The sequence below is a fragment of the Gouania willdenowi genome, chromosome 17, assembly GCF_900634775.1.
Source record: "Gouania willdenowi chromosome 17, fGouWil2.1, whole genome shotgun sequence".
In the NCBI taxonomy this organism is placed as follows: Eukaryota; Metazoa; Chordata; class Actinopteri; order Blenniiformes; family Gobiesocidae; genus Gouania; species Gouania willdenowi.
The window spans coordinates 24,545,521-24,570,688 of NC_041060.1; the positions used below are offsets into that span (position 1 = coordinate 24,545,521).

General features: G+C 39.9%; 1 protein-coding gene across 3 annotated transcripts in view; it reads left to right on the forward strand.

The window, feature by feature from the left end:
* The window catches only part of LOC114478706 (sickle tail protein-like), a 33,915-nt gene that overhangs the window by 1,321 nt on the left and 7,426 nt on the right, over positions 1-25,168 (forward strand). For 2 of the 3 annotated variants that reach the window (XM_028471865.1, XM_028471867.1), the window contains exons 2-13: positions 2,113-2,290; positions 2,795-2,993; positions 5,921-6,014; positions 13,481-13,682; positions 14,694-14,943; positions 17,245-17,526; positions 17,637-17,741; positions 18,346-18,380; positions 20,896-21,035; positions 21,116-21,288; positions 23,761-23,873; positions 24,985-25,132. In XM_028471865.1, the coding sequence (XP_028327666.1) occupies positions 2,194-2,290; positions 2,795-2,993; positions 5,921-6,014; positions 13,481-13,682; positions 14,694-14,943; positions 17,245-17,526; positions 17,637-17,741; positions 18,346-18,380; positions 20,896-21,035; positions 21,116-21,288; positions 23,761-23,873; positions 24,985-25,132 (1,838 nt within the window). In that variant the 5' untranslated portion in view covers positions 2,113-2,193. Of the gene's footprint in view, positions 1-2,112; positions 2,291-2,794; positions 2,994-5,920; positions 6,015-10,154; positions 10,220-13,480; positions 13,683-14,693; positions 14,944-17,244; positions 17,527-17,636; positions 17,742-18,345; positions 18,381-20,895; positions 21,036-21,115; positions 21,289-23,760; positions 23,874-24,984; positions 25,133-25,168 lie in introns of those variants that run through there. The other variant, XM_028471866.1, reaches the window with a different exon arrangement.

Genomic DNA, 25,168 nt, shown 5'->3' on the forward strand with positions numbered 1-25,168 from the left:
TGATATATATTATATTTATTCAATTCTATAATACTGTAGTTATTATGTTGAAGGTTAACATGTACTGTATGTAACCAATTGATTAATAATAAAAGGGACAGTTTTTCTCATACCTACTGTTGCTGACTATTGTTCTCTGTTTGAGTAACATCACTAGATCAAGCCTTTTTTAACATTCCACACTACAAAATAAGTAATAAGTATGTATGATTCGTGCTGATATTGTATCGGATCGGTATCGGTATTGGCCAATGCTCAAGTCTGCAATATTGAATTCATATCGGAAGTGAAAAAGTTGTATCGGGACATCCCTGGTATTAACGTGTCTGTAAATGGCTGCTCCATCAATTAGAGTCACGATTTGACGTAAACATGAGTAGACCTGGCACACTTGTGTACAAACATCTACAGTATATACTGTATATGTACCAGTATGCTATATATGCAACCTTTTAAACAAGAAGCTTTAAAAGATTTTATCCAGCCAAAGTGACATTTCCCTACAGCTGAGCAGCATAAGTTACAGTTATTTGTATTTCCAGGATCTTTACTTCTTGAACTCTCTGACTTTGTGACTAATTACAAAAACAAATGCAATGTACTTTGTAGGAATGCTGTGAGATTATCTGAGAAATTGCAGGGTTTCACAAAGATTGGGACAATTTGCAATTGAAAATTACCGTAATCATTTCGTGATGAGCATGGACAAATGGCACGCCCCTGCATCCGGAATTTCAATGAAGTTGTGAATTAGAAGGGAAACTATTGTTTGTCAGCATGATACAATCACATGTAGTAAGGTCTTACTCAGAGCATTGGCTCTACGCAAGAAATTGCGGCCTGTCAACATCTCTCAGGTCTCTAATTAGCAGTCTTCACAGCGTATGTTGTCATCTTTAAGTGGGGATGCTCTACGTGTCAGAAACACTTAGTGGACGTGTAACGGGTGGGTCCGTGTGCCTGTGTGCGTTCGTGTGTGTGTGTTTGTGTTTCATGCCGTTGGAATGAACATTACCAGACCGTGCGGTTAGGTAAATGGTATTTACTTATTGAAGGCTTTTAGCATCGCCTGATTAGAGTCACACACACACACACACACACACACACGCACACGCTCTTTACTCTCTCTCTCTGTCCGTCTTTTTGCCTGTCCATCTGTCCATTAGTCCGTGTCTGTAAGTCTGTCCCTTTGTCTGTCTTTTTGTCTTTACTACAAGATTCTATTCATTCTGTCAGTTTGTTGTTATCCTGCCACTCTGTGCATGTGTGCGCACGTGTTTGCCGACTTGATCAGTCTCTCCTGTCTGCACATGCTCTGCCTCATTTATTAATAAGGTTGGGGGATGATTTAAGCTTTTAACTTGCCTAAAAGTTGCTTATTCATGTCTTTCATCCTTTGAGGTTTTGCTTTATGTTTTCTGTACATCACTATCCACTGTCTGTCGTCACCAGGACATGACTCTTAAAGTGGATTTCAGCGAGGCTTTACTGATTAAATAAAGGTTAAATCCATGAAATAAAAGGAAACAGCTCAGTGATGATCAGTGCTAGTCTCTCTTTCTCTCTCTGTTTGTTTTATTCCTATCCATCTCTCACTCTGGTTCTTGTTTTTCCTGTCTGCTTCGCCGTGATCCGCCTCATGTCACGACATTTCTGTCATAGCTGCCTTAGCGGCTCGCAGTTCTTCGGCGAAATGAGTTTGAAGTATGTCTGAAAGGCTCGGCCTGCAGAGTTTCTCAACTCAGAAGCTTCAGTCTTTGGTTCGTGACATTTACACATTTGGAAATACTGTTAAAATCAGTGTCGTGAGTGTCTTTTTTTAGAGGTTAAAGTCTTTGGACTGAAACCCACGGACGAAGCTCCCAGTAGAAGCTTCATTGTAATTGGTGTGTTTGGGACTTGTTGCTGCAGGATTCCTGCAGTGAATCCCCTCTGAATTATTTGGCCTCACTTTGTTCTTCCTTCTCAGCTTGAACTGGGCATTTCCACAGCTGGGAACCCAAACCTCAAGTGCATTTTGAAATGTATTCAGTGAATTAAGAAGCCATTTTTATTCTTAGGCCGTCCAGTTGTAACTCATGTTTCTGCACCCGTCCAATGACCTCTGACCAGGTTAAGAGTCCTCCGCCCCCTGAAGGTTGTGTCGATGCGCTGACCTCAGCAGAAGATCTGAAGCTTTTGGCCTCCGAAAACATGTCGGACAGTAAAGCTCCGCCCACATTCGACTCCTTCAGCAGGGGAACAAAAACGAGAGCCAGTCTGCCCACACAGAGCAGAGAGAGGACATTGGGTAAGATGCACACACACACACACACACACTAAAAATTCATTTGAGCTGATCTTGCACTTATTAACTACAAAATAGTTTTGGACCTCCAGCAATAGACCAAAACTATGAGCAGTCTTAATTCGCTTATTATTATTATTGCTTAACTTTGACATGTTTCTACAACCTTAAATTATTCGCAAACAATCAGAGATTGACTTATTTTGATGCTCTGTCTTCATGTAAACATCATGTTACATGACTATCTCTCTATTTGAATGATTACTAATCAACCCATTACACCAACTAGTCCTCGTGCTCAATATGTGAGAAATCATTTCCAAGATAGCGTGATCACTAGTCAAATCATGACTATCTCTGTGAAGACACAAGATTTCTCTCATAGGTACCCACAATTAAGACCCTACACAGTGTTATTTCAGTGCTGTTGGTATGTGTGCGTCACACTTTGTGTATTCCCGAGCCACAGACTGAGGTTGTGTATGTGTGTGTGTTGGTTTTTGTTAGGCGTGCTGTACCTGCAGTACCTGGAGGAGACAAAGCAGGTCCTGATGCCGTCAGCGGTCAGCAGCGTAGACACGCTCAGGGCTCTTTTTGTTACCGCCTTCCCTCATCAGCTCACCATGAAGAAGCTGCAGTCTCCCAACATGGCCATCTGCATCAAAGACATCAACCGCAACATCTACTATAACCTGGAGGACGTCAGGTGAGGACGAGGATTCAATTACTCAAATGTTTTATGAAAACAGAGGACACGTGGAGTTTGAGTCAGGTCCATCAACAACTGGACAGGAAGATAGTTATTATTAGAAGAGAGAGAGGAAAAAAGAAGAGATTGGTTTGAATCCCAATTCCACTCTCAAACCTACATCTGGACATCTCCACATCTGAATGAGCCTGGCGATAAGCCACACCCACTTTCTTACTTTTTGTAAGAAAGTGGGTGTGGTAATGCCTGCTCACTTCCTCGTTTTGAAAGAAACCGAGCCAATCAGAGCCATACAGAAAGAATATCATATCTTCATCGCCAAGCATTGTCAAAACAAACATGGCGCCCGTCACAGAGAAACCGCTCGGTGCTGCGCTCTGCTCTGTTTTTATTATTTATTTATTTTGTTTTAAAAGACCTGGATATATCAATGAAATCACAACAAGAAGAGGCTTTAAAACTATTTATTATGAGGAAGGATGTTTGTGCTGTGCTTTAAACTGGACTAACATCTACTCTTGTCGCGCTATTGTTGTCACATCCTCTCTTTGTTTGATTGATTACTCTGCGCGTGCTTGTCCCGCCCCAGAACTCAAATGCCTTGTGAGCGCTTCCAAACTAATCGCCTGTATTAAACATTGGAGATTAGGATGGATTCCAGGCTACATCTGATTGTCCTTCAGGATCACATCTCTGATCTGGTTTTGCCTTTCTTTACCCAACCTTATGTCGGCTTGTTTTGTTCCAGCATTCTTTACCTGAGACTATAGTTTTGTCGTGTCTTATTTGATCTTATGTAATATTGGCTTGTCTTGTCTTGACCTGACTTGTCTTCCTTTTCTTTACTATACTGTCATGACTTATCTTCTTTTAACTTATAAAATATTGTCTTATTTCTACCTATATCGTCTTGTCTTGCCTTGTATTTCTTGTCTCGACTTTGTCTTCCTTTTTCTGAGAAAATCTTGCCTTAATTGTACCGTTCCCTTGATTTGAGTTTAAGTACGACCAAAGAAAGCTGAAATTGTGAGCTTTAAACACATCTTCCTTCAGTTATTTAATCATTTATCGATTCATGGTGAGGTACAGAGAAATATCCAAGTATTTATGGTCCTGACTCCTGACAGTTTCTATCAGTAAGAGCTGGGAAATTAAAGATCCTGATGGTAAACAGGCGTCTGACATGCCTGATGATAATTACTGTAATTCCCCTTGGTGTCATTTCATATCTGATTAAACTAGGGTTGACAGACACCCGAGGCTAAATGATCTGAACGAAGGTGGGTTGGACACAAACAAGAGGAACAAAAATCACCAAAGGAAAGAAAATGTACGTTTTCAATTCGCTAAAAGTTTGAGCTTTCAGGAAGGAGATGATAACAGAATCATTTCTTCAGCTGATGAAGACAAACAACACAAGGAAACCTTGTCTTGCTCTATCTTTTTCACCAGAAAAAGGATTAACTTTGATCACAGGCAGCACTCTAACCAGCAGGTGTAGCAGTTCAACTAGTGTTCATGTTATTTTGTAACTGTTTGTTGATTATAAGGTCAGATGTTATAAAGCAGATATAAATTCATAGCTGTAATCTAATTTTCCTTTTAAAGGGAGGGTATCATGTTTTTTTCAGGCACATAGTACCATTCTATAGCATACTCAAATATCTATGCTACCCAATTTTGGGGGGAAAAATACAGCAAATATTAAAAAAAAACTTTAAAAATAAAATAAATACTTTCTACATTTTTACATCGCTACAATACATTAAAAAGATTATCAAAGTGAGGAATGCACACACACACACACACACACACACAGTGTCAGTGTACTTATTAATCCACTTTCAAATAAGCTCTTGTGTTAAAGCAGTCATCTAAAAAGTGCCTGGAATAAACATAGCTCATCTTTTTGGGACTAGGGCCGCTTCCAAAGATAAACTCCAACCATTGTTGACTAATGGTAAAAGAGGGCTGTTTTCTTCTTTCCAAAACAAAAGTATTTTAAATAAGTCAATTAAAAGATAAATCTGCAGAGGTGGGTGCTGTGGGCTGAACTAAGGAAGAGAACATAGGAGGGGGGAGGAGCCTCGTCCCCAAGGTGGAGCCTCGTCCCCTCGAGCAAAACACCAGGAAAATAACTGCTAGCAGGAGATTTAAAGATTACTCAAAAATGCGTGGGTCAATCTGAGTAACACTGGAGGTATGTTTTTCAGAGGGAATAACACACTAACATGATGTAAAGCTTAAAAAAGTGATTTTTACATGATGCCCCCCTTTAATGTGCTGTGAGAAACACTTGGTCCAGATTAATTGTAGTGACAGCATTAAAGCCTTCCTTCTGGCTTGATGTGTCAAAAGTTATAATGATCACCAATTTAACCAATACACCAACAGGTTAACTAAATCCTCCTTTTTCTAAAATCATGAGGCTCCCAATTTTTACGTCAAAACATAATCGATCCGTACAGTTGGTTTAACCAGTACTGTACCAGTTGGTGTTGCTTTTACTAGTGATCATGTTATCCCGTGACTTGTTTATGATTATAACAGATTATTATTATTTTGCACATTCAGATCAATGTAAACACTGAGTGACAGCATTCATTCTTCACTGCACACTGGTGTTTTTTTCCACAAATTTTCCAATATGTTTTTTTTTGGAAATGGCAAGTAAATTGAACTTGAACTTGAACCTTTGCTGTGACGTATCACTAGCCATAATGATCACCAGTTGAACTGCTACACCCCGCAGGTTGCGCTGCACTTCCTCTGCATGCCGTTGGTTTGGTTTAATTGTCTAAACACGGTGTGGTGTAGAAAATGATCTATGCATGCAAGCTTCTCACATATGTTCTAGTTCAATTAATTCAGTGTGTGTGTGTGTGTGTGTGTGTGTATGTGTGTGTGTGCGTGTTTACATCCAGAAACATCACACCTCGCTCCTGCCTGAAGGTTTATCATAAAGACCCAGTGCACGTGTTCAACAGCCTCAACAGGCCGGCAAACACCGAGGAGGGGGTGAGTCAGCTACATGTTTTTTTACTGCTGATCTTTTTACAGTTGTTCTGCTCTGATGGGAACAACACAGTGGTTCGGTTGAATCTAATGAATGTAATGATGTTAATCTCTTTTAATCACCTGATTCAAACCCTGTGAAGTTTCTGAACGCCTTAAAAAAAAAGCTCCAGGGCAGGATTGATCTGTCCACGACTTGACACTTTAGCTCATGCCTCTGAGACTTCTACAGAAAATAAATTCATAGATCATTATCTACGTGATTTGTCTAATCTAATCTACAGCATTTACATTGAATCTAATCTAATACGATTTATTCTAATACGTGCTAATTCAATATAAACTCATTTAATCGGATATCTATTAATCAATTTATATATTTTTTGACATCTGATCTAATGTCTTAGTCTAATCTAATATATGGTAGTCTGATCTACTCTAATCTATTCAAAGGTCAATCTGAACTGTTTGTTCTTTTGTTGCTGCTTAATCTGTCCGGGTTGCAGAGGGAAGATCCTCAGCAAAGAAGCCAAGACAGTCCTATCTCCAGCTACTTTCACCTGTTCCTCTGAGGTGATACCAATTAGTTCCACTTAGAATGTTGGCATGTACGTGTCCAGTCGGCTGCCAAAACACTATCCGTTTTTTCGTGATTTATTACGGCATTTAAAAGAAATTGCATCATGCATCACGTTTTAAATGCAAATGTAATATATATGCAATGGAGCTGCTGACAGTGAGTGAGACGAGAGAGAGAAAACTTATTGTCTGTAAATGCTTTACCATAAAAAAGACAAAGTTTGTTGCATCCTGTGCATCACAAAGCTGTCATACTGTAATTAAATTGGGTTGAAGTGGAACATTATGAAAGAAAAGCACCTGGATGTCAGTGTGTTCACCCGTCTGACGTTAGCAAAGGCAGCACAGCTCAGCAAGCTAACGTTAGCATGTCATCTTTGTTTGGGTCAGGTTTAGGATCTTGTGCATGTGTGTGCTCGTTCGCGCATGTGAAAAGGCATGAGAGAGTGAGTGAGTGACATTAAAAGTGAGCGTATTGGAGGTTTTTAAATCTTAACGTGAGCCTAACTATTAATGATAAATATGTAAAATTATTATATATATATATATTTATATATCCACAACTTCAACTGTATGTCTTTCTCAATCTCCATGTCTAATCACCTGGTTGCCAAATGTGAGGCCTGAAAATGTTATTGATAGCTAAACAGTAATTCTGATGACTCATTAATAATTTGAATAATGTTTATTTTGTTGGTTTTTGTACAAAGTCCATAGTTTATTGTTTATTGTTTTATGTTGCTACTGCCTGCTCCGCCTGCATAACTGTATATTGTCCAGCTGTTTATTGTTCAGTGCTTTAAACTAAATAACCACACACACATTGATTCCAGTGGTCACTGGTTGGTTTTCAGTGTGATTTGCTTCTTTTAAAGTGTTACCTTGATGTTCAGCTGCTCATCTCTCTTACACTTTGCACATCTCAGTAGTATTAACTAATAGCATGGTACGCAGAAGATGTTTTAAGATGTTATTAAAGCAGAACTATGTAACTTGTGCTTCGCGCTCCCCCTAAAGGTCTTTTTTTGGTTATGTCACTGTCGTAAACACTCTGCACCCCCACCGCCTGCCCCTCCCCACAGCTACATGCCCACCTTTGCTCTCCCAAGACGGTAGCAACCGATCACTGAAAAATCCTAATACAACAGTGACACGAAGGGTGGTTTCACACATATAGTCCATGTCACCATGTGAACAGTATGAGGAAGAGAGACAAGTAAAATAAATGAATGATGTAAGAGTAATAGGGAAGGGAGTGTGGAAATGTGTTTGTTTGTTTGCTGACAAAGTGGCTCAGAAAATTAATGGATAATAATAATATTAATAATGTCTTGGATTTATATAGCGCTTTCTTCAAGGAGACTCAAAGCGCGTTACAGAAATCATTATTTATTCACGCCAGTCACTCACACAGTCATACCAGTGGTGGTAAGCTACAATGTCACCACAGCTGCCCTGGGACAGACTGACAGAGACATGGCTGCCATTTCGCGTCTACGGCCCCTCTGACCACCACCAACATACTTGCACAATTCAAACTCACTCATACAAGGCAATGTGGGTAAAGTGCTTTGCCCAAGGACACAACGACAATGACTCGGTTAGAGCCCCCAACCCTTCGGTCACTGGACAACCCACTCTACCACTGAGCCACGGTCGCCCAGATGAATAAATAGATGGATGGATGGATATTTGTGTGTGTGCTGCCTGATGGAGGGCAGGGTTGTGAGTGTGTGTGCGTGCCTGTTGCCGCGACGACAATGTGTGTGATTGCTGTGTGTTGCTGCTGAGCTGTCACTGCATGGACTTGCTCCGTTCCTCAGACAAATGTCTTCTCTGCCTTTTTTTTCTGGCTCTGCCATGATATAAGTTTGAGAAAAGTGACATAGTACACAACCGTGTGCTGGTCATAATCTAGCATTAGTTTGTATTGGGCTGCCGTAAAGCAGTACGTCTTGCCACAGAGTAGGAGGCAGGAAAGTTGCAAGTGCTGTTTTCTGGCCAGAGACAGCAGGGGGGGATGAAAGACCCCCCAATCACCCCATAAACACTTGTATTACCCTCAGAGGGACTACGAGAAGAATTTATTAAGGTGAAAACATTACTTAGTTTTGCTTTAAATGCACTCAATATTATTACCAAATATTTGTTTTGCCCTTGTTGAATATTTTGTGCTTAAATTGGCCTGGCTTTTAAAAAAAAAGCTTGTGTTATAGACTATTCGACTCGTCGATAATTAAACATCCAGCCAAGGCAATATCCCTAGATCCAAAACATCTTAGAGCAATAGTCCCTCAGCATGTCCTATAGGTCCACCTCGGGGTCTCCAGCCAGCTGAACATAGCCAACACACGTCCCGAGAGAGGCATCCACTAGGCATCCTTGATAGATGCCCAAACCACCTCAGCTGTTTTCTCTTGACGTGGAGGAGCAGCGACTCTACTCTTGAGTCTCTCCTGGATGAGTGAGATCCTGACCCTATCTATAAAGCCTAAGGCCATCCTGAGGAGAAAACTCATTTGAGCCACTTGCGCTCATGATGTAATTCTTTGGGTCGATACCCAAAGCTTATGATCATTGGTGAGGGTTGGAATGTAGATCCACCAGTAGGCTTTGCCTTCTTATTAGCTCTCTGCAGACATCTATAGACAATGTTATTTCCCGCTCCATCCTTCCCTCACTCCTGAACAAAATCCTGAAACACTTTAACTCCTCCACTTATGGCAAGACCACTCCCTTGACCTGGAATTGGTGATCCATTCTTTTTCCAGTCAGAACCAGTGACTCAGACTACACTAGTTTTTATCTTATCTAATGACCAAGTCAGGTGTAATCTAATATAATCCATCCTAATGTTAAATACTCGAGTCTAATCTAATCTAATCATCCAATCTTATCTGGGTTAATATATTCTCGTCTAATCTAAACTAGTCTAGTCTGATCTGATGTGTTCTAATCTAACTACTGATCAAATCTAAACTTGTCTAATCTAATCTAGATTAAATTAATCTAATCTAATCTAGATTAAACTAGTCTAATCTAATCTAGATTAAACTAGTCTAATCTAATCTAGTCTAAACTAGTCTAATCTAATCTAGATTAAACTAGTCTAATCTAGTCTAAACTAGTCTGTTTTAAACTCATCTGTAAGCTAATTTGTCTAATATTGAGTTTCTCTGTTGATTGTGTGTTTTTTAAAGTAAACTGTAAAAACAGAAAATAGTAGATAAATGAATAAAACCATTGAGATTAGAATGTTTTCACACACTGGTTTTAATGGTTCCACAGCAGAGTCCTGTCTTTGCTCTGAAGTGTTCTAATAGGAACCTGAGTGGACTGGGATTCCTCTGTAGGTGTGACTGGTGTGTGCTGTGGTAATGGGAACCTGTGAGTACTGAAGCCTCTGTGCTAGTGTTAATGCTGTGGACTGGAGCCTCTACGCTGGTGTGACTGGTGTGGTGGTTGTGCTGCAGGCTTCATTGTCTGTGGTTGACACGTTGCGACACGTTGGCTATGAGCAGGTTCAGACAGCGGCTCCTTTAGAAATAAAGGGACTGGGTTTGGTGTGACAGTCCCAGTTGAAGCTGGGATCGCTGTGTGTGTGTGTGTGTGTGTGTGTTGGTGCAAAGGTAAGCAGAGCGCAGTATTGTGTGTTTTCAGGTGTTTGAAGTGGAGCTGCACTTACAGACAGGCTGTAACGGATCGTGGCGTTACCATCAGGGCCTTTAGTTCATGCTGTTTATGATCTTTCTGCTGAAGTGTTATTGTATGGTTATTGTCTGAATCTGGTTTTTGTTCGTGTTGTATGTGTTTGTAGTTATTTTGTTGAAGGATCCATTCGCGTAAAGCGTCTTTGTGTCTTTGTTTAATACTTACAAATCAGAGAAAAGCTCTGCAGCTTCAAAAGATTACAGAACTTTTTTTAACGCCACGAACCATTTAAATAACATTTGTTGTAATTCATTTCAGAATTATTTCTTCTTTTTTTTCACAATTAGTTTTTTTTAATGTTTGATTAACTTTTGGGTTATTTTTCATTTGTTTTTCATTTAAAATAAATATTACAACAATTGTTTAATATTCAATATTTAAAGACATTTCCCCAGTTTTTTAGATTTAAACCAAATATAAGAAATACTTTCACAAAACTGCTCTGCATAACAAAAAAAAAAAGAACGCTAATCTATAATAGGGTGACCAGATTTTTAAAACTCAAAACTGGGACAGTAATTGAACCAAAGAAGACGACAGATTTTCAAAATAAACTATTTGCATATTCTTTTATTTGTAATAAAAAAAAAGGTCACATAATTGTGTTATAGCAACGGCTACACCAAATTTAAAGTGGCCAACAGTTAAAAAAGCAACATTTTAGGTTAACATAAAATTGTGTAAATAATTTATTTTATATATATACACCGGTACTGTCAATGCCATCGACCATTCAGAATCCTGTTACAAATGCTTGGAAGAATTTTGAGCTTTTTAATTGGTTTATATTGCAAGTGCTACTATGGCAACTGTTGATTGATTGACAGCTGACAGTCCACAGAGATCACATTTTTAAGTGAAATGCACTTTCAGGGTCTTTTCTGTCAGCGGCAATACACGTTCATTTAAACTGGACAGTCGGGAAAAATAAACAGTTAATTCAGTAAATCTGGTCACCATAATCTATAATCATCTGTAAACAAATAAAACGCCACTCCTTCATGCATGGTGGAATATACAATACTGTGTTACAAAAGGAACTCTATATCAGTGACCAGTCCCACATGTTTGGGTTAGTTTAGCATGTAGCAGCACTAACTGAGCAGAGTTACAGTTTAAAGGGGCGGGGCCATGGTATCTGGTTAAGTTATCAGATTGATAAGAAAAATGCCATTATTTTAGGTTTTTGTTTTTTTTTTTGTATTGTTTTAAAATCAAATTTTTTGCAGAACATGTTTATCAGTTGTTCTTTAATCAGATTGCTTAAACAAGTCACTACTACTGGTTGTTACCTGTGTTTTTCTCCAAGTGAGGACAACATTTGTTGGAGTTGTGCTCCACTGAGAGGATTCTGAAGTAGGATTTGTTGTTGACTCATGGTGTTACAGTTACAGCCATCAATGTGACAGATTTCTACATTCCTCAGCAGATGTTGGCAGTTATTTCAGACGGATCAACAGTTGAACAACCAGTTGTGAGGTTTCAGGGTGAGAAATGTCACACAGACAGTCAGGGCTCAGTTAGACGGATGAAATATTAACGAATCACTTCAAAATGTGCCTCATTTGACTTGAAAACTGATATAAAAAGGGAATATTTCACTGTGCCGTGTTGTCTTGAAGCAGTTTATGTCTAAGGTGTTACGTTACGTGACGTTACATTATTATATGTTTTATGTTACATTCTAAACTCTTATGCTATGTTATTATATCTTAAACCCTATGATGTTATAGTGTCTAATGTCATGCTATGTAATGCTATGCTATATCTTAGTGTCTTATGATATCTTTTAGTGTCTTGTTATGTTATGTCTCAGTATCTTATGATATGCTATGATCTGTTATGCTAATTTATGCTTTGTTATTATCCTACGCGTGGTGCTAGTGTTAATCTTCCCTTATTTTGTGTTTTATTTGAAATCCCAATGACTAAAACAAGAGTAAAACAAAATATACTAGTTTCATAGGACAGTCAGGAAACATTTCAGTCACACTGAGCACAGTCGATTCAGGCTGAAAATGGACCAGACCTCAGTGGTGAAGGGAATCCTGGGAACGCTTCACGTGTAAACAGGCCCAGTCGTTATCGGGGCGGGAACACTGATGTTCCCTTTGTGGGAGCGTGTTGGCACACACTCAAACGCACACACGCGCACACGCACACACAAACACACACACACTCGTGCACTTACATGTCCACCAAATTGTTTTCCAGAGAAAATAAACGTTCCTCTCTGATCAAGCTTTTGTTGTCTCATGACAGAAACACGTCAGGAAGCAACGTTTTCCTCCTCAAAAACTGGAATACGCATCAACGTAAAAACATTATCTGCAAATGTTTCGACCATTTCTTCGTGTTTTCACTTCATTTAAATAAAAGTCTTCAAGAACACTCCAGCAACAGCAACGTTTACTCGTCCTTCCAGTTAGACATTACGCAGCCCGTGACTGCAGTTACTTCTTTATTGTTGTTTTTGTGTAAAATCATGCATTTTTTTACACTATAATCCTCTCAAAATGCAGCAAAATAAAAATAAAAAGTTTAGTCCGGTATACTTATGTAGCTTCAGCCCTGTGACTAGTGGTTTTCACTCCTTTGTCTCTTTAAACTTTAAACATATATCCAACAAATAGAGTGGTTTAAATGTAGATCAACCTTCTCATGTTAAATGTTGTTAAACTGATCCTGCTTATTGCAAATTTTTGAAAGAATTTCCTTGAAATGTGAACATTTTCAGCAACACCAATCACAGAAAAGCTACATACCCCAGTTTTAAATACTGTTTAAAATGCCTTGTACAGTATAAGTACAAATACTTGGTTCCATAAAGCACATTAAAGTGCATTTTCTTTCTATTGTGTCAAAACACAAAATGACACATAACACAAAAAACAACATTAATGCACTAAAGGACAACAACAAAAAATGAAACAAAAACACACAAACCCTTTGTTTTTTCCTTAATGCTTGGATTGCTCATTATTCTAAATGCTGACATGAATGTTGATCATGTGACTTTCAGATCAGATACCATCAGTTTTGTGGTCCCGCTGTGATAAAAGATTCCCATCTCGGACATACAGCATTTCCTGTGCAGATGAAATAGAAGCTTGAATCTGTTATTCTTTAGAGGTTTAATGAGTAGTGGTTTTTATACTTCCTCCCTGTATTTTCTGCAGATCTCCAAAGAGTTTCTGTACAGCATGCAGAGCCCGGTCCACGCGCTGCAGGGCTCTCTTTCTCCACCCACGGTGTGCTCTGTGCCCTCCTCGCCCTGCAGGAGGTCGTGCAATGGTGCAACGCCACGAGCACGGAGCTCTGTGTCGTCGATGGATCGGGCCGGCAGCAGCGCTATACTGGAGAGACGAGACGTCAGGCCGGGTAACAAAAACCTACAGCATCATCAGGTCCCATTCAGGACCAACTGTGTACAGTTACACGTTTTCTTGTGTTTGCATTAGAGACACGCAAAGACTCAATTTCAAGTTTCCCTATCCCTGAGAAGATACATAACATGACTCCAATGACAACAAAGACACACACACGATAACCAAAATACACAAAATGACTCTTGAAACACACAAAATGAAATTACAAACACACATAAACACAACAGAAATTCTAGAACACACAGAATAACTCCAAAAACACAACACAAGGAGAACAAAATACACTAAATAACATACATTTTACAAAAATAAAAAAAGCAATAGAAGAACACTTCGCAAACCTTCGTCAAGTGCCAAATATAATCTTTTCCAGATTTTTTGCAGTTATCTCTATATCAGTGATCCATTCACACTTTAAAGACTTGGAATAGATGTCTATCCTCATTAATAATAACCATACAGTAGGTTATTACAGGTTCAACTGTATGGGCAACTTTTTTTCAAAAAGTAGCAATGAAATGACGATCCGGTTCAGACCTGGGTGGGATCATTGAGGAACAAACCCAACATAACTGAGTTACATTTCATGAAGATCGATCAATTACGAACCAAGATTTGAATTTTTGAATATTCCCAATGATGAGAGATGATCTTTGATTTTTTTTTTTTTTTAAACTGATCCAGAATCAGTTTATTGATCCAGATCCCCTCCAAAATGTTATGGAATCTTCCATGGCGTAAGGTCTATCTTTCATTAAAATGTTGTCAAAATCAGTTTTGACGTAGTCCCGCTAACAGACAAATAAACAAATAAATAAAATGAAAATATTGCCCCTTGGTGGCGGTAATGTCTCCAAAAACACACATTCCTCAACAAAAATACACAAAACAACAACTACAATTTACAATTTACAAATGTCAACAAAGACACACAAACGAACAACAATGACTACTAAATCTATTCAAATTGAATCTGCCTCTGTGTGTGTGTGTCTCTTCCCAGATGATGACAGAGGCAGCAGCACCAGCTTGGCAATGATAGCTCGTAGCGATAGTGGACTACAACTCCCAGAACCCTTCAGCTCGTCTCTGCAGGAGGTTGCTCGGTTTCGGCTCAGCAAGTCGTCCCAATGCAGTGCCCCGCCCTCCCTCCCAGCTGAGCTCAGGATCCCAGCAGGACTCCCACAGTACCGCGCATCCATCAAACCGCTGGCAGGATACGGTGCTGAGCATCACAGCGGCTCGCTGCACAGGTGCGCCATTAATAGTCTTTTTTTTTTTTCTTTTTTTAAAAAAAAGGTTGGCATGCATTGTCAATCACTTTCATATGCAGTCTCACATACTCAGACTTTATAATGTTTATCAGATCATTCACAATGAAATGTACCGTCCATAGACAGAGTTTGAGATTCTTGCCAGGGACGCAAAAGAAAAATAGAATTAAATATATAGAGTATGGAGAACCACAATGTGTGTCACATATACAATGATGCAAAAACGATTAGTCATTGATCATTGATAATGTTGACTGCAAAAATTTGCGTTGACGCGTCGTTTGACCCCTCAACGTCCACAGTCCTGAATACGCATGTTCTCACTCATTCATGCTGTTAAGGGATTAAATGCTTTTCAAATACAGCAGCATTTCACAAGAATCACATACTGTTTGAAAGCTTAAGATCTTTTGTTTTTACCCATATAAACCGTTCCAAGGCACAACCATCACAGCAAACACAGTCAATTATTGTGTCAAACTTGGAAAAAAATGGTTCACATAGTCAGACAAAGTCAGCACTCCTCACCTTTAAAGCATAGCCATGTCTTAACCCAGCATTTAGTCCAGATAACTGTAAAATTGCTGTAAAAAAATAAATAAAATGTCCTATTTACAAAAAGAAAGCAGCTCCACCCTAATTTCTTCTTAGTTTTTTAGCTCTGTGAGGCTGACCGTGTCATTAAAAAATCCTCATCTTAGATTAATGTTGTATCTTCATGATAAAATCAGGCCAGTGGCTGCTTTCTGCTTTATTTTTGTTGCGGTACCATACATGAACTGCTGGGCGCAGTGTTGCTCCGCCATTTACATACTGAAGATCAATTGCGCAACAGAAGAAGAACCAAGTCACATGACTCAAGCCCCAAAAAATAACTTTAAAAGAACAACAAATTAATTCCTATATATTTTGTACAGTCACTGTGTTTTATGACACTTAAAGTCTGTGTAAAGCAAATTCAGCCATTTTCTTTTAAACACAATAAATAGGTCATAAATGTTTTTTCATAAATGTTTTTTCCTTAAAAAATGTAAAACATTTAACAATTTATCATTTAATTAAATTTCTGTGTTCAGAATTTAATGGGCGGGTCAGAAGTCATAGCTGCGTTACGTAACGGAGCCATCATTAGCATAAACCCGACCCTGCTGCTGAAGCATATAAATACATTCAGCGTAACGCGGGCAGAGCGGAGAGACCAAGGGTCTACCAGCAGCCGAGCCAGATTCGTGCAGGCATCGTGTCGGGACGGGCGGGGGGAAATTGGCGCCCCTCCGCTCATAGAGGCGAGGGAGGTGCAAATATAGAGGGACTGACGCGGGACCTCTGGGAGGAGCGGGCGGGCGCACGCCCACAGGTCCGGTGCCAGACGCACCGATGGCTCCCACAGTCTGCCATTGTGGAGGGACTGCCTAGCCCTTCCTGTGCATGGGTGTGGTTCCAGCACTTCTAACTGACACGCCCCCAGCGTTTCAGAGCAGAGAGAAGAGCTTGTTTTTCTATGATTTTGAGACCAAATTTTATATACTTAGCGATTTGTTTCATCTTTCAAATTTGGCTCAGTGGTAGCTGTGTTTTCAATTCAGATTTTTGCAAAATAAAAGCGATATTTCTAAATATCGACAAAGTATAATTGCGCTTTGACCGTGTTTTCATTGAAGGCTGTTTAGGGCAGGAGCCTCACAACTCCTGTGAAATCTCATCTCGCGAGACTTTGCCACAGGAAGACGGACAGATGCTCCAAACGTCCTGATAACACCCCGTATTCCTTTGTTGTTTCACGCCTCATGTGGCAGTGATGAATTTTTAAGTATAACACTAAGAAATGTCCCGGTCTCTTCTGTCTACACGTACCGCATCATGTTTACGCGGAAAGAAGTGGTCAGGTGACCAGGTATTTGTGGATAAGGTGTTTCCATAGCACTTTTGCGACACATTTCACTATCTAAACATCTGAAATACCTCTTCATTAAAATGTAAAAACTTTTTTGCGATGTTTGAGTGTTTTTCCGAAATTCAGGTGTTTCCATTACCAGTTTTTATTCCGCTATTTAGATTTTTTCGCATTTCCCAGGGTAATGGAAACGCAGCTACTGACACATTTCTGTGGTGTGACAAACTCATAACACAAATTTATTCCTGCTTTACACGGACTTTAAAAGATTTGCGTTATGTACATTATATTAAGAATTGTAATTTTTCGGGTGAATTTGGGAAAACTGTGGACCACTTTTGACCTGCAAACTCTGCGTATGTACCATATTTTTCTCTACCTTCCAGGCAACACAGAAAGTACAGCGAGAGCCAGCAATCCCCGTTGAGAACCCAGACGCCGCCGCCGTCTCCTCAGAGGCACGGGGGGAGCGCGGGTCACCTCTCCTTGGACAGGATGTCTCCTTTCCGCCGCTCGCTGCAAAGGGACAGCAGTGGAGCTTTGGTGGAGATCATCAGTAGGAGGCGAAGCGGCTCCTCGTCCTCCTCCTCATCAGTGTTTCTTGACAGTCCGCTCACACAACCTGATGGGCTGATGGAGGGTCACATGACCACCGGGAACGTCCAGAGGTGAGTTACCCTCAGTGTGACATACTCTGTAGTCCTCACACACATTTTAATGCTTAACCTTGAGGGAAACATTCACAACACACTTTAATGTCCCTGTTTGCTGCTCACAGTGTGAGGATGAAAGCTATGGAGGAGCAGATTGCCAGTCTGGCTGGATTGGTGCATCACGCTTTGTCCATTGGACCTGAAGCTGCAGGAGCTACAGACGCTGTCAGGTCTGTAACTTTGGTCTGTGACACACCTTTGTGCTCAGACTGGAAACATCACATTTCGCACATACTGTCATCACATTATGAGGCACTGAGTGGTTGATGTAAAGTTTTTTTTTACATGTGGAAGGGTTCAAACAGGAGCACAGTTCTGTGTAAGGTTATGGCTGTGTTTGAAATTGCGAAAAAAAACGATGCCGACATTTCGGAGACCCGCCATTGTGTTAATGACAAAACTTCTGGTTAACTTCAAAACAAGAGCCCTTAAAAACTAATGGAAGACAAGAAGAGATGCTTTTGTTTTGAAAAGAGGATGTTTGACTTTTAGCATGAAGCCGGTCCCAGGACAATTTTACGTTCCGCTCGCAATGCATCATGGGGCGGTTGAGTATGACTAGTGTGCCCATCGTCCATATTTGTGTCTCGATATAGTATACATCGGGTATTACTCGCACTCACTCTTTGCATACAATCTAATGTGAACTCACTACATACTCATTTTGGCGTCAGACTTACTATGAGTAGTACGTTAGTATGCAATTTCTAACACAGCCTATCTCTGACGCCACACTGTGTTTCTTTAGTCTGTGCATGTGTTTCTGTTTTTCAGTGAAAGCTCAGGTACGAAGCTCTGCAAAAGAAATGGTGAGTTTCCATCATCACTGGGTACAGCAGAGGCCTGTACTACGAAGCTGGATAAACTCATCCAGGATATCTCCATCAGTTTGACCTAACCAGACATTCACAATCCAGATCAGATGTACTAAGAAGCTGGTTATTAATTGGATAATTTAACCCAGTGGTTTCCAATCTGGATCAGTGTGCGCTCCCTTAAAGGGGGTGGCGTGGAGAAACCCTGCAGAGCAGCCTACGTTATGCTCTGATTAGTCATTTTCCCCTATTGCGAGTAGTTAGCCATTGAGGCTCTGATGACTCTAGTTAACCCTTTAAAAGATCATTCAGTATAGAGCTCAGTCAGCCTACCTCATAGGGTGGACATTATTTGTATTTTATAGCCTACATTATCTTACAGGGCCCTCTACACTTTGGGGCAGATTTACTAAAGGTTTAGGGCAGGGGTCTGCAACCTGTGACTCTGGAGCCTCATGTGGCTCTTTGACTCTTTTGCAATGGCTCTCTGTAGCTTCAAAAAAATAAAATAAAATAATGAATTATTTCTTACAGAGGATATTGATGATTAATGACATTAACTTCAAATAAAATTATGATAAAACAATTGGTCAACCTAAAAATAAATCACATTGTGCAATAACTCAGGCACCTCCCTACTTCCACTCCTGCGACCTCTACAGACCATCAACTGTCCTTGCACATGTGGCGAACCTTAACTTTTAAATCCCTGGTAAGATTACTAAACTAACAAAAAGACTCTTCTGGAAGAAAATAGAGATTGTATTTGTAGATTTATTTATTTGCCAACATGCCGCCTTAGTATGCATGCTTGATATGTTGCAAGAAATTAGCAATTAGCATGTGTTGACCGACATGATCATGTGTTATCATATTCAAGTTTTTTTTTCGTAGCCCTTCAAATCCATTAACTCATAAAATTATTCAATGTTAATTTAACTGTATGGAATTTTATACACTGTATTGTCTTTATTGAGAAGGTATTTTTTTGGCTTCGGAAGGACTTTAATCCAGGTGAGATGAGGTAAAATGACACAAAACACAGCGTAGATGGAAAAAAAGACTCCAGTTAATCTTTCTAGTATAAGAACATAATTTAAATAAAATAATAGGCAATATTAACATCCACTGAAAGAAAATGCAGAGTAAAATGTGTGTGGTGCTGAGAGTCACTGTGCACGGAGCTCCGTGGATGTCGCTCCGGACGTGTCTTTCTCTCCATGTTTTGACCGTCAACCTCTCATGTCGCGTTGACGCCAAGGAGCGTCAGGCCAGAATCAGCTGAGCTGCTGCGTCATTTACACAGCGATGACACAATGTTCACATCTGAGCGTGCGGTGACACAGCGCTACGCTCAGACCTGCTGGATGACGTTTTCCATGGACTCATAAAAGCAAAGTTACAGGAACTGATGGAACAAACACATTAAATTAGAAATAACATTAGGTTTTAAAGTTTATTGAACAACATTTTTATTTGTTTATTTTTTTTCTACATTTTTGAATGTTTGTGCAGCAGACAGAGAAGTCCATCTGCCTCCAATTTCACTTCTTCAAATGTCATTTTGTGCTTCTGTGCACTCACCTCTCCACATTGAACGAGCAAACTGTTCATTTAAATAGGGCGGTCTCAACCACGTCTATACTCGCAGCTATTACTGCCGCAATGTTAGTGAATTCCTCACAGCAGGTGACGCACCTGGTTTACCACCCTTTATTTCAGATCTTGCTCTGGAGCAAGTTATCCATTTGAAGTTACCATGCTGATTCACACCTGCTAAGAAGTGAACCATCGTAGTACAGAAAACCCAGGCTTAATCCCGGAAGTTATCTCAAAAAGAGAAAATCCAGTTTCGTAGTACCGGGTCCAGGAGTCTCATACTGGTGGTACTGGTTTTAACATTATGGTGAAGAAAAAAACACAAACATTACTGTTTTGTTTCAGTTTCTTTTTTGTCCCATTTTATCTTGTCTTGTCCATTTTGTTCTGTTTTTTCCTTGTGCTGTTTGTGTATTGTGTTGTTGTATTCCATCTTGTCCTGTTTTACCATCTTCTTTTTGTCCTATTTTCTCCTATTTTTATCTTATCTTTCCCTGCTACGTCTTGTCCTCTTTTGTCCTATGTTAACTAGTTATTTCCTGTTATGTCTTTTCCTGTTTAACCCTGTCTTTTTTTCTTGTGTTGTCCAAATATATGTTGTTTTGTCCATTTTGTCTCATTTTTGTCTTGTCCTGTGCTACTAGATCTTAGTTTTTATATATTGTTTAGTCCTATTTTATTCACTCTTGTCCTGTTACAGCTTGTTCTCTTTTGTCTTGTCTCATTCATTAGTTTAATTTACTCTTTGACTTCCATCCAAAGACTTCTTCAAAACACATTATGATAACCTTCTAATGCTGTTTATTTCAATTTTTAATTACATTCATCATTATTTATATTTAATATTGATATTTATTTCTATTCATATTTATTCTTATTAATATCTCATCTCTTTAATGTCCTGCTTAAGGAGACCCGTCTGAGTCTCCGGGTATCAGTGCTGCTTCCTCTGTAACAAAGCGCGACCGTGAGCTCCAACTACGTTTGGCGTTGGCGAGGAGAAGTGTGTCCGAGTTGAGAGTACAGTTGAACCAGCTGAGGAGTTTACAGGTGCTCACTCATAAGAGTTCTGAGAGTCAGCTCTGTGCATGCAGAGGAGAGTTCTTTAATGTACTTTCCTGATGTTTCAGATCCTGAACCAGCAGAGTGTGAGCTCCATGCTGCAGACGGCCTCTCAGAAGCTACTGAAGCTGATCTGTGAGCAGCAGGCTCAGGCTGAGCAGACCTTCAAACCCAGAGCTGAGATGGACCTGCAGAGGATCCACTTCCTGGAGACGGAGGAGACCATCCTGACACAGCTCAGGTAGAAACTGCACAGTCTGTGCTTTTAGGGCCTGTACTACGAAGCTGGATTTCCTCTTATTGCGCTAACTTCTGGGATTTATTTGGTATGTCCTGTACTACAACGCTGGCTAATTACTGAGCTAAATCGTCGTGGTAACTTAAACTGAACACATAATCTGGTCGGAACCAGGTTATGAAGTGGATAAGATCTGAGTGAGTATAAAAGTCCCGCCTCCTGACCAATCAATTCTCATGGAAAATGACCTACCCATTGTTAGAAGATCCTGGTTGGTTCAGATCTGACAGCTGTGTTTAGGATTAAAGGAATGTTAATGGATAAATGCAATCCTTTCATTTACTGATAATATCCTTCAGCAAAGGTATATATTTACATCTGATGGACTGATCTACAGTCAGCTGATGAAGCCTGTGTGGGGCGATCTCCATATTGCGGACGGATCTTTCATTCTTCTTTCATCTATTCATACATTCACTTTAGTGATGCAGACAGCATCAGCAGGAACATACTACAGTGAAACAATCTCTCTTATCCCAGTGTGTGTGTGATAAATTGAGGAGGACTACCTGAATAGAAACACGCCTGTGCCTTAATGAATTAAAACTGATCAGAGCGATGTCCGTTTATCATCACATATATTAAAAATGTTTAATCTCACGCTTTTATGCATAAACAGTGTCGGCAGCTTCCTGCCAGTGTTCCTTTCTGCAGCAACAGTGTTGTTTTTAATTATTATATTTTTAAAGAATATTCCTCAATTGTGACGTAAATTCCTGTAGACAATTTCTCCATGATTGTCATTGGTCTGACGCTGCAATCTCCATCTCTGTCACAAGAGTGCGCATGTAGCCTGTCTGAAATCACCTGGCTTCAGTGAATAGATTTACATCCCACTTTGTAGGAAAGGCTTTTCTGACAGAGAATGTTTGGTTAGGTGAAGCCGCCAATAGAGAGAAATCCCGGATATACTTATCTAGCTTTGTAGTACAGGCCCTTAAAGACAGAGCAGATAAAACCTGACCCTCTGCTTTATGCTGCGTTCACACTGGATGCGTCACAAAATGTCCGTAAATCCAGATTACATACAAAGTCAATGGATAGATGCTTCAGGTGCTAAATGTTACCTGTGCTGTGAAGTGTGATCCGCATGTCAAGTGCGGACACTGGTCTGTTCACCCATTCAACCATGAGTGGAAGCTGTGTGACCACCTGGAGCTGTATGACACGGCCTTTATAACCAGGACCAGACTAGAAAGGATTTGGCGTGGAGGAGAATCAGCGAGGAGGTGGTAGTAGCAGGTAAAAGTTCTCTCCGTAGCATTGAGCTAAGATGGCATTAGCCGCTAATCACACCGGCTTTTTTCACTGGTGGTTTATGTTTATGAGAGGAGAAAAAGGAGCACAGCTCCTCGCTTCAGCAGGCAGTGAAACTCACCGAGTTGGATGTGTTACTGGTGGGCGGGGCTTCGCTTCAAACGTGCGTACGAAGCACATTGGGGACATTTTTGATCCTGCGGACCCTGAGGTACGTCTCGTACGGCAGATGCGTCCGGTGCTGCAGAAGACGTATTCGATGTGAACGCAACATTAGCCTTTATTGGTCCACATGCACCTCCACCAGTAGGACTGCTGGGAAGTCTGGGTTTACACTTCTGATTTGAACTAATTCAAGATCCAATAGGAAAAGTAATTTAGTAGATTTTATTGATGGAAAGATAGAGATGCACGGGTGGTGTTGTCAGTGGCACAGCACACAGATACTATGAGTTGGTTTGTGATGCAGGCAGCAGTGAATACAAAGGTATGAAAGTAAAGTAAATATGAAGAGAAACTAAATAATTTACATTCAAAATAAGGAAGAAATACAGACAGTAATACAAGATATAAAAATACTGAAAAATGAGGAAATACTTGTAATGTATTAAATCTGCATAAAGGGGGTGTGTGCATGTGCAGCATCACTCAAGGTGTGAGAAAACTGTAAAAATAGACGTGACTGATGATGATGATGATGATGATGATGATGATGATGAGTTTTAACAGCAGGAACCTGAGGTGATGATGGTAATGTGGCATTTATCCAGCGTAGATGTGCGAGAGGAGATAATCTATTTAACACAGATCTGCAGCAGAGCGTGATTAATCTGTATATTAAAGTAAAGCATGTTGACATCACACTGTGCAGGACTGCAGAGGCTCTTTATGAGGGCACTGTTATTTTTATATCATCCATCCATCTTCCAACCCACTTGCTCCTTTTCTTTTATTTATTTATTTATTCTAGTTTTTTTTTTTACATATATATTTCACTGGCTAATCCCTCCAAACAAATGTGTCACTGCACACCAGTTACAAACCTTTTCTCCCATTCACTACCAGTACTACTGATACTACAGAACTACGAGCACTGATGTGACTCACTGCTGCCCCCTGGTGTCCAGAGCCTGCAGTCACCCTGTGCTTCCTCCTCAGAGAACTGGAGGACTTTGTGGAGGGTCTGAGCCAGCCTGCTGTCACTCTGAGGGATGTGGAGGAAGGAGCCGTGAACCTGAGGAGAGTTGGAGAAGCCCTGGCTAAACTCAAAGGTCAGCACACACCCAGTTTGCCCCTCAATCCTCAGATATAATAAAAACCAGAGTCACCGTATGAGGTTCATCACTGACATCAGCACGGAATCACATCAAGTTTGGTTGTTTTAGGCTTTTTCTTTTGTTCCTCACTCCAAAGTCGTTTCCTTGATCTTCTGATCTGTAAGTTTTTAAAAATGAGTGAACACATCTGAAGATGAACAGCTGCATGCTGTTACAACTCATACTTTTTCTTGTTTTCTTTAGATTCTGTATTTGTATTTGGCAACTGAAAATACAAATACATTGCCAAATACATTCGAATTGTAGGAATTCTTATTATTTCTCTTCCGCAACTTGCTTTGTCCTAAAACTATTCATGCAGCACTAATGGCAAGTATTGAGATAAAACGCTCAGACTGGTACCATTGAACAACATTTCCTTTCAATGTTTAAGGTCAAGGTCAGTCTTATGTTTTTCCTGCATTATATATCTTGTCAACAAATACAGGTACAGGTTGTGTCATTTTTGCCAAATACGTGTTCGCCTTGCAAATACAGGTCTTGCCAGTTTTATATTATTATTATTATTATTATTATTATTATTATTATTATTATTATTATTATTATTATTTATTCAGTTAGCATTTTTGATTGTAGTGTTTTCGTTTCTTTTCTGGACATTTTTGTTCATTTTTTGGTTTTCTTCTGGTTTTTGTTTTTAGCTTGTTTTTTCTTTCATTTTTGTTTTCTTCTTTAAGTTTATTTTTGTTTCTTTGTTTTCTTCTTAGTTTTTTTTTAGTTTTTAATAATTTATTCATTTATTTATTGTTCTTTTGGAGATTATGTAGTTTTTTTATTTTGTTTATGTTGAGGTTTTTATTTAGTTACTTATTTTGCATTTGAATGTTTTAGTTTATTCTCTAGTTTTGTTTTCCTTTTCTTTTGTTTTCACTTTTTGAGTTACTTTTTCTTCACTTTTTGTGACTTTTCTAGTTTGCTGTTTTTAGTTTTCAGTTTGATAACTTATGGGCATGGTGATGGTACATCTCCACCTGTGTGTGTGTGTGTGTGTGTGTGCTGAGTTTGGAGATGCGTACAATGTGACGGTGACACTTCCTGTCTCCAGGTGAGTTTCCAGGGCTGCAGGTGAAGATGCGCTCGGTGCTGAGGCCGGAGGTGGAGGCGGTGCGATTCCTGAAGGAGGAGCCGCATAAGATGGACTCCATGCTGAGGAGAGTCAGAACCCTGACGGAGACGCTCAGTGCTCTGCGCAGGTACACACACACACACACACACACACACACACACAC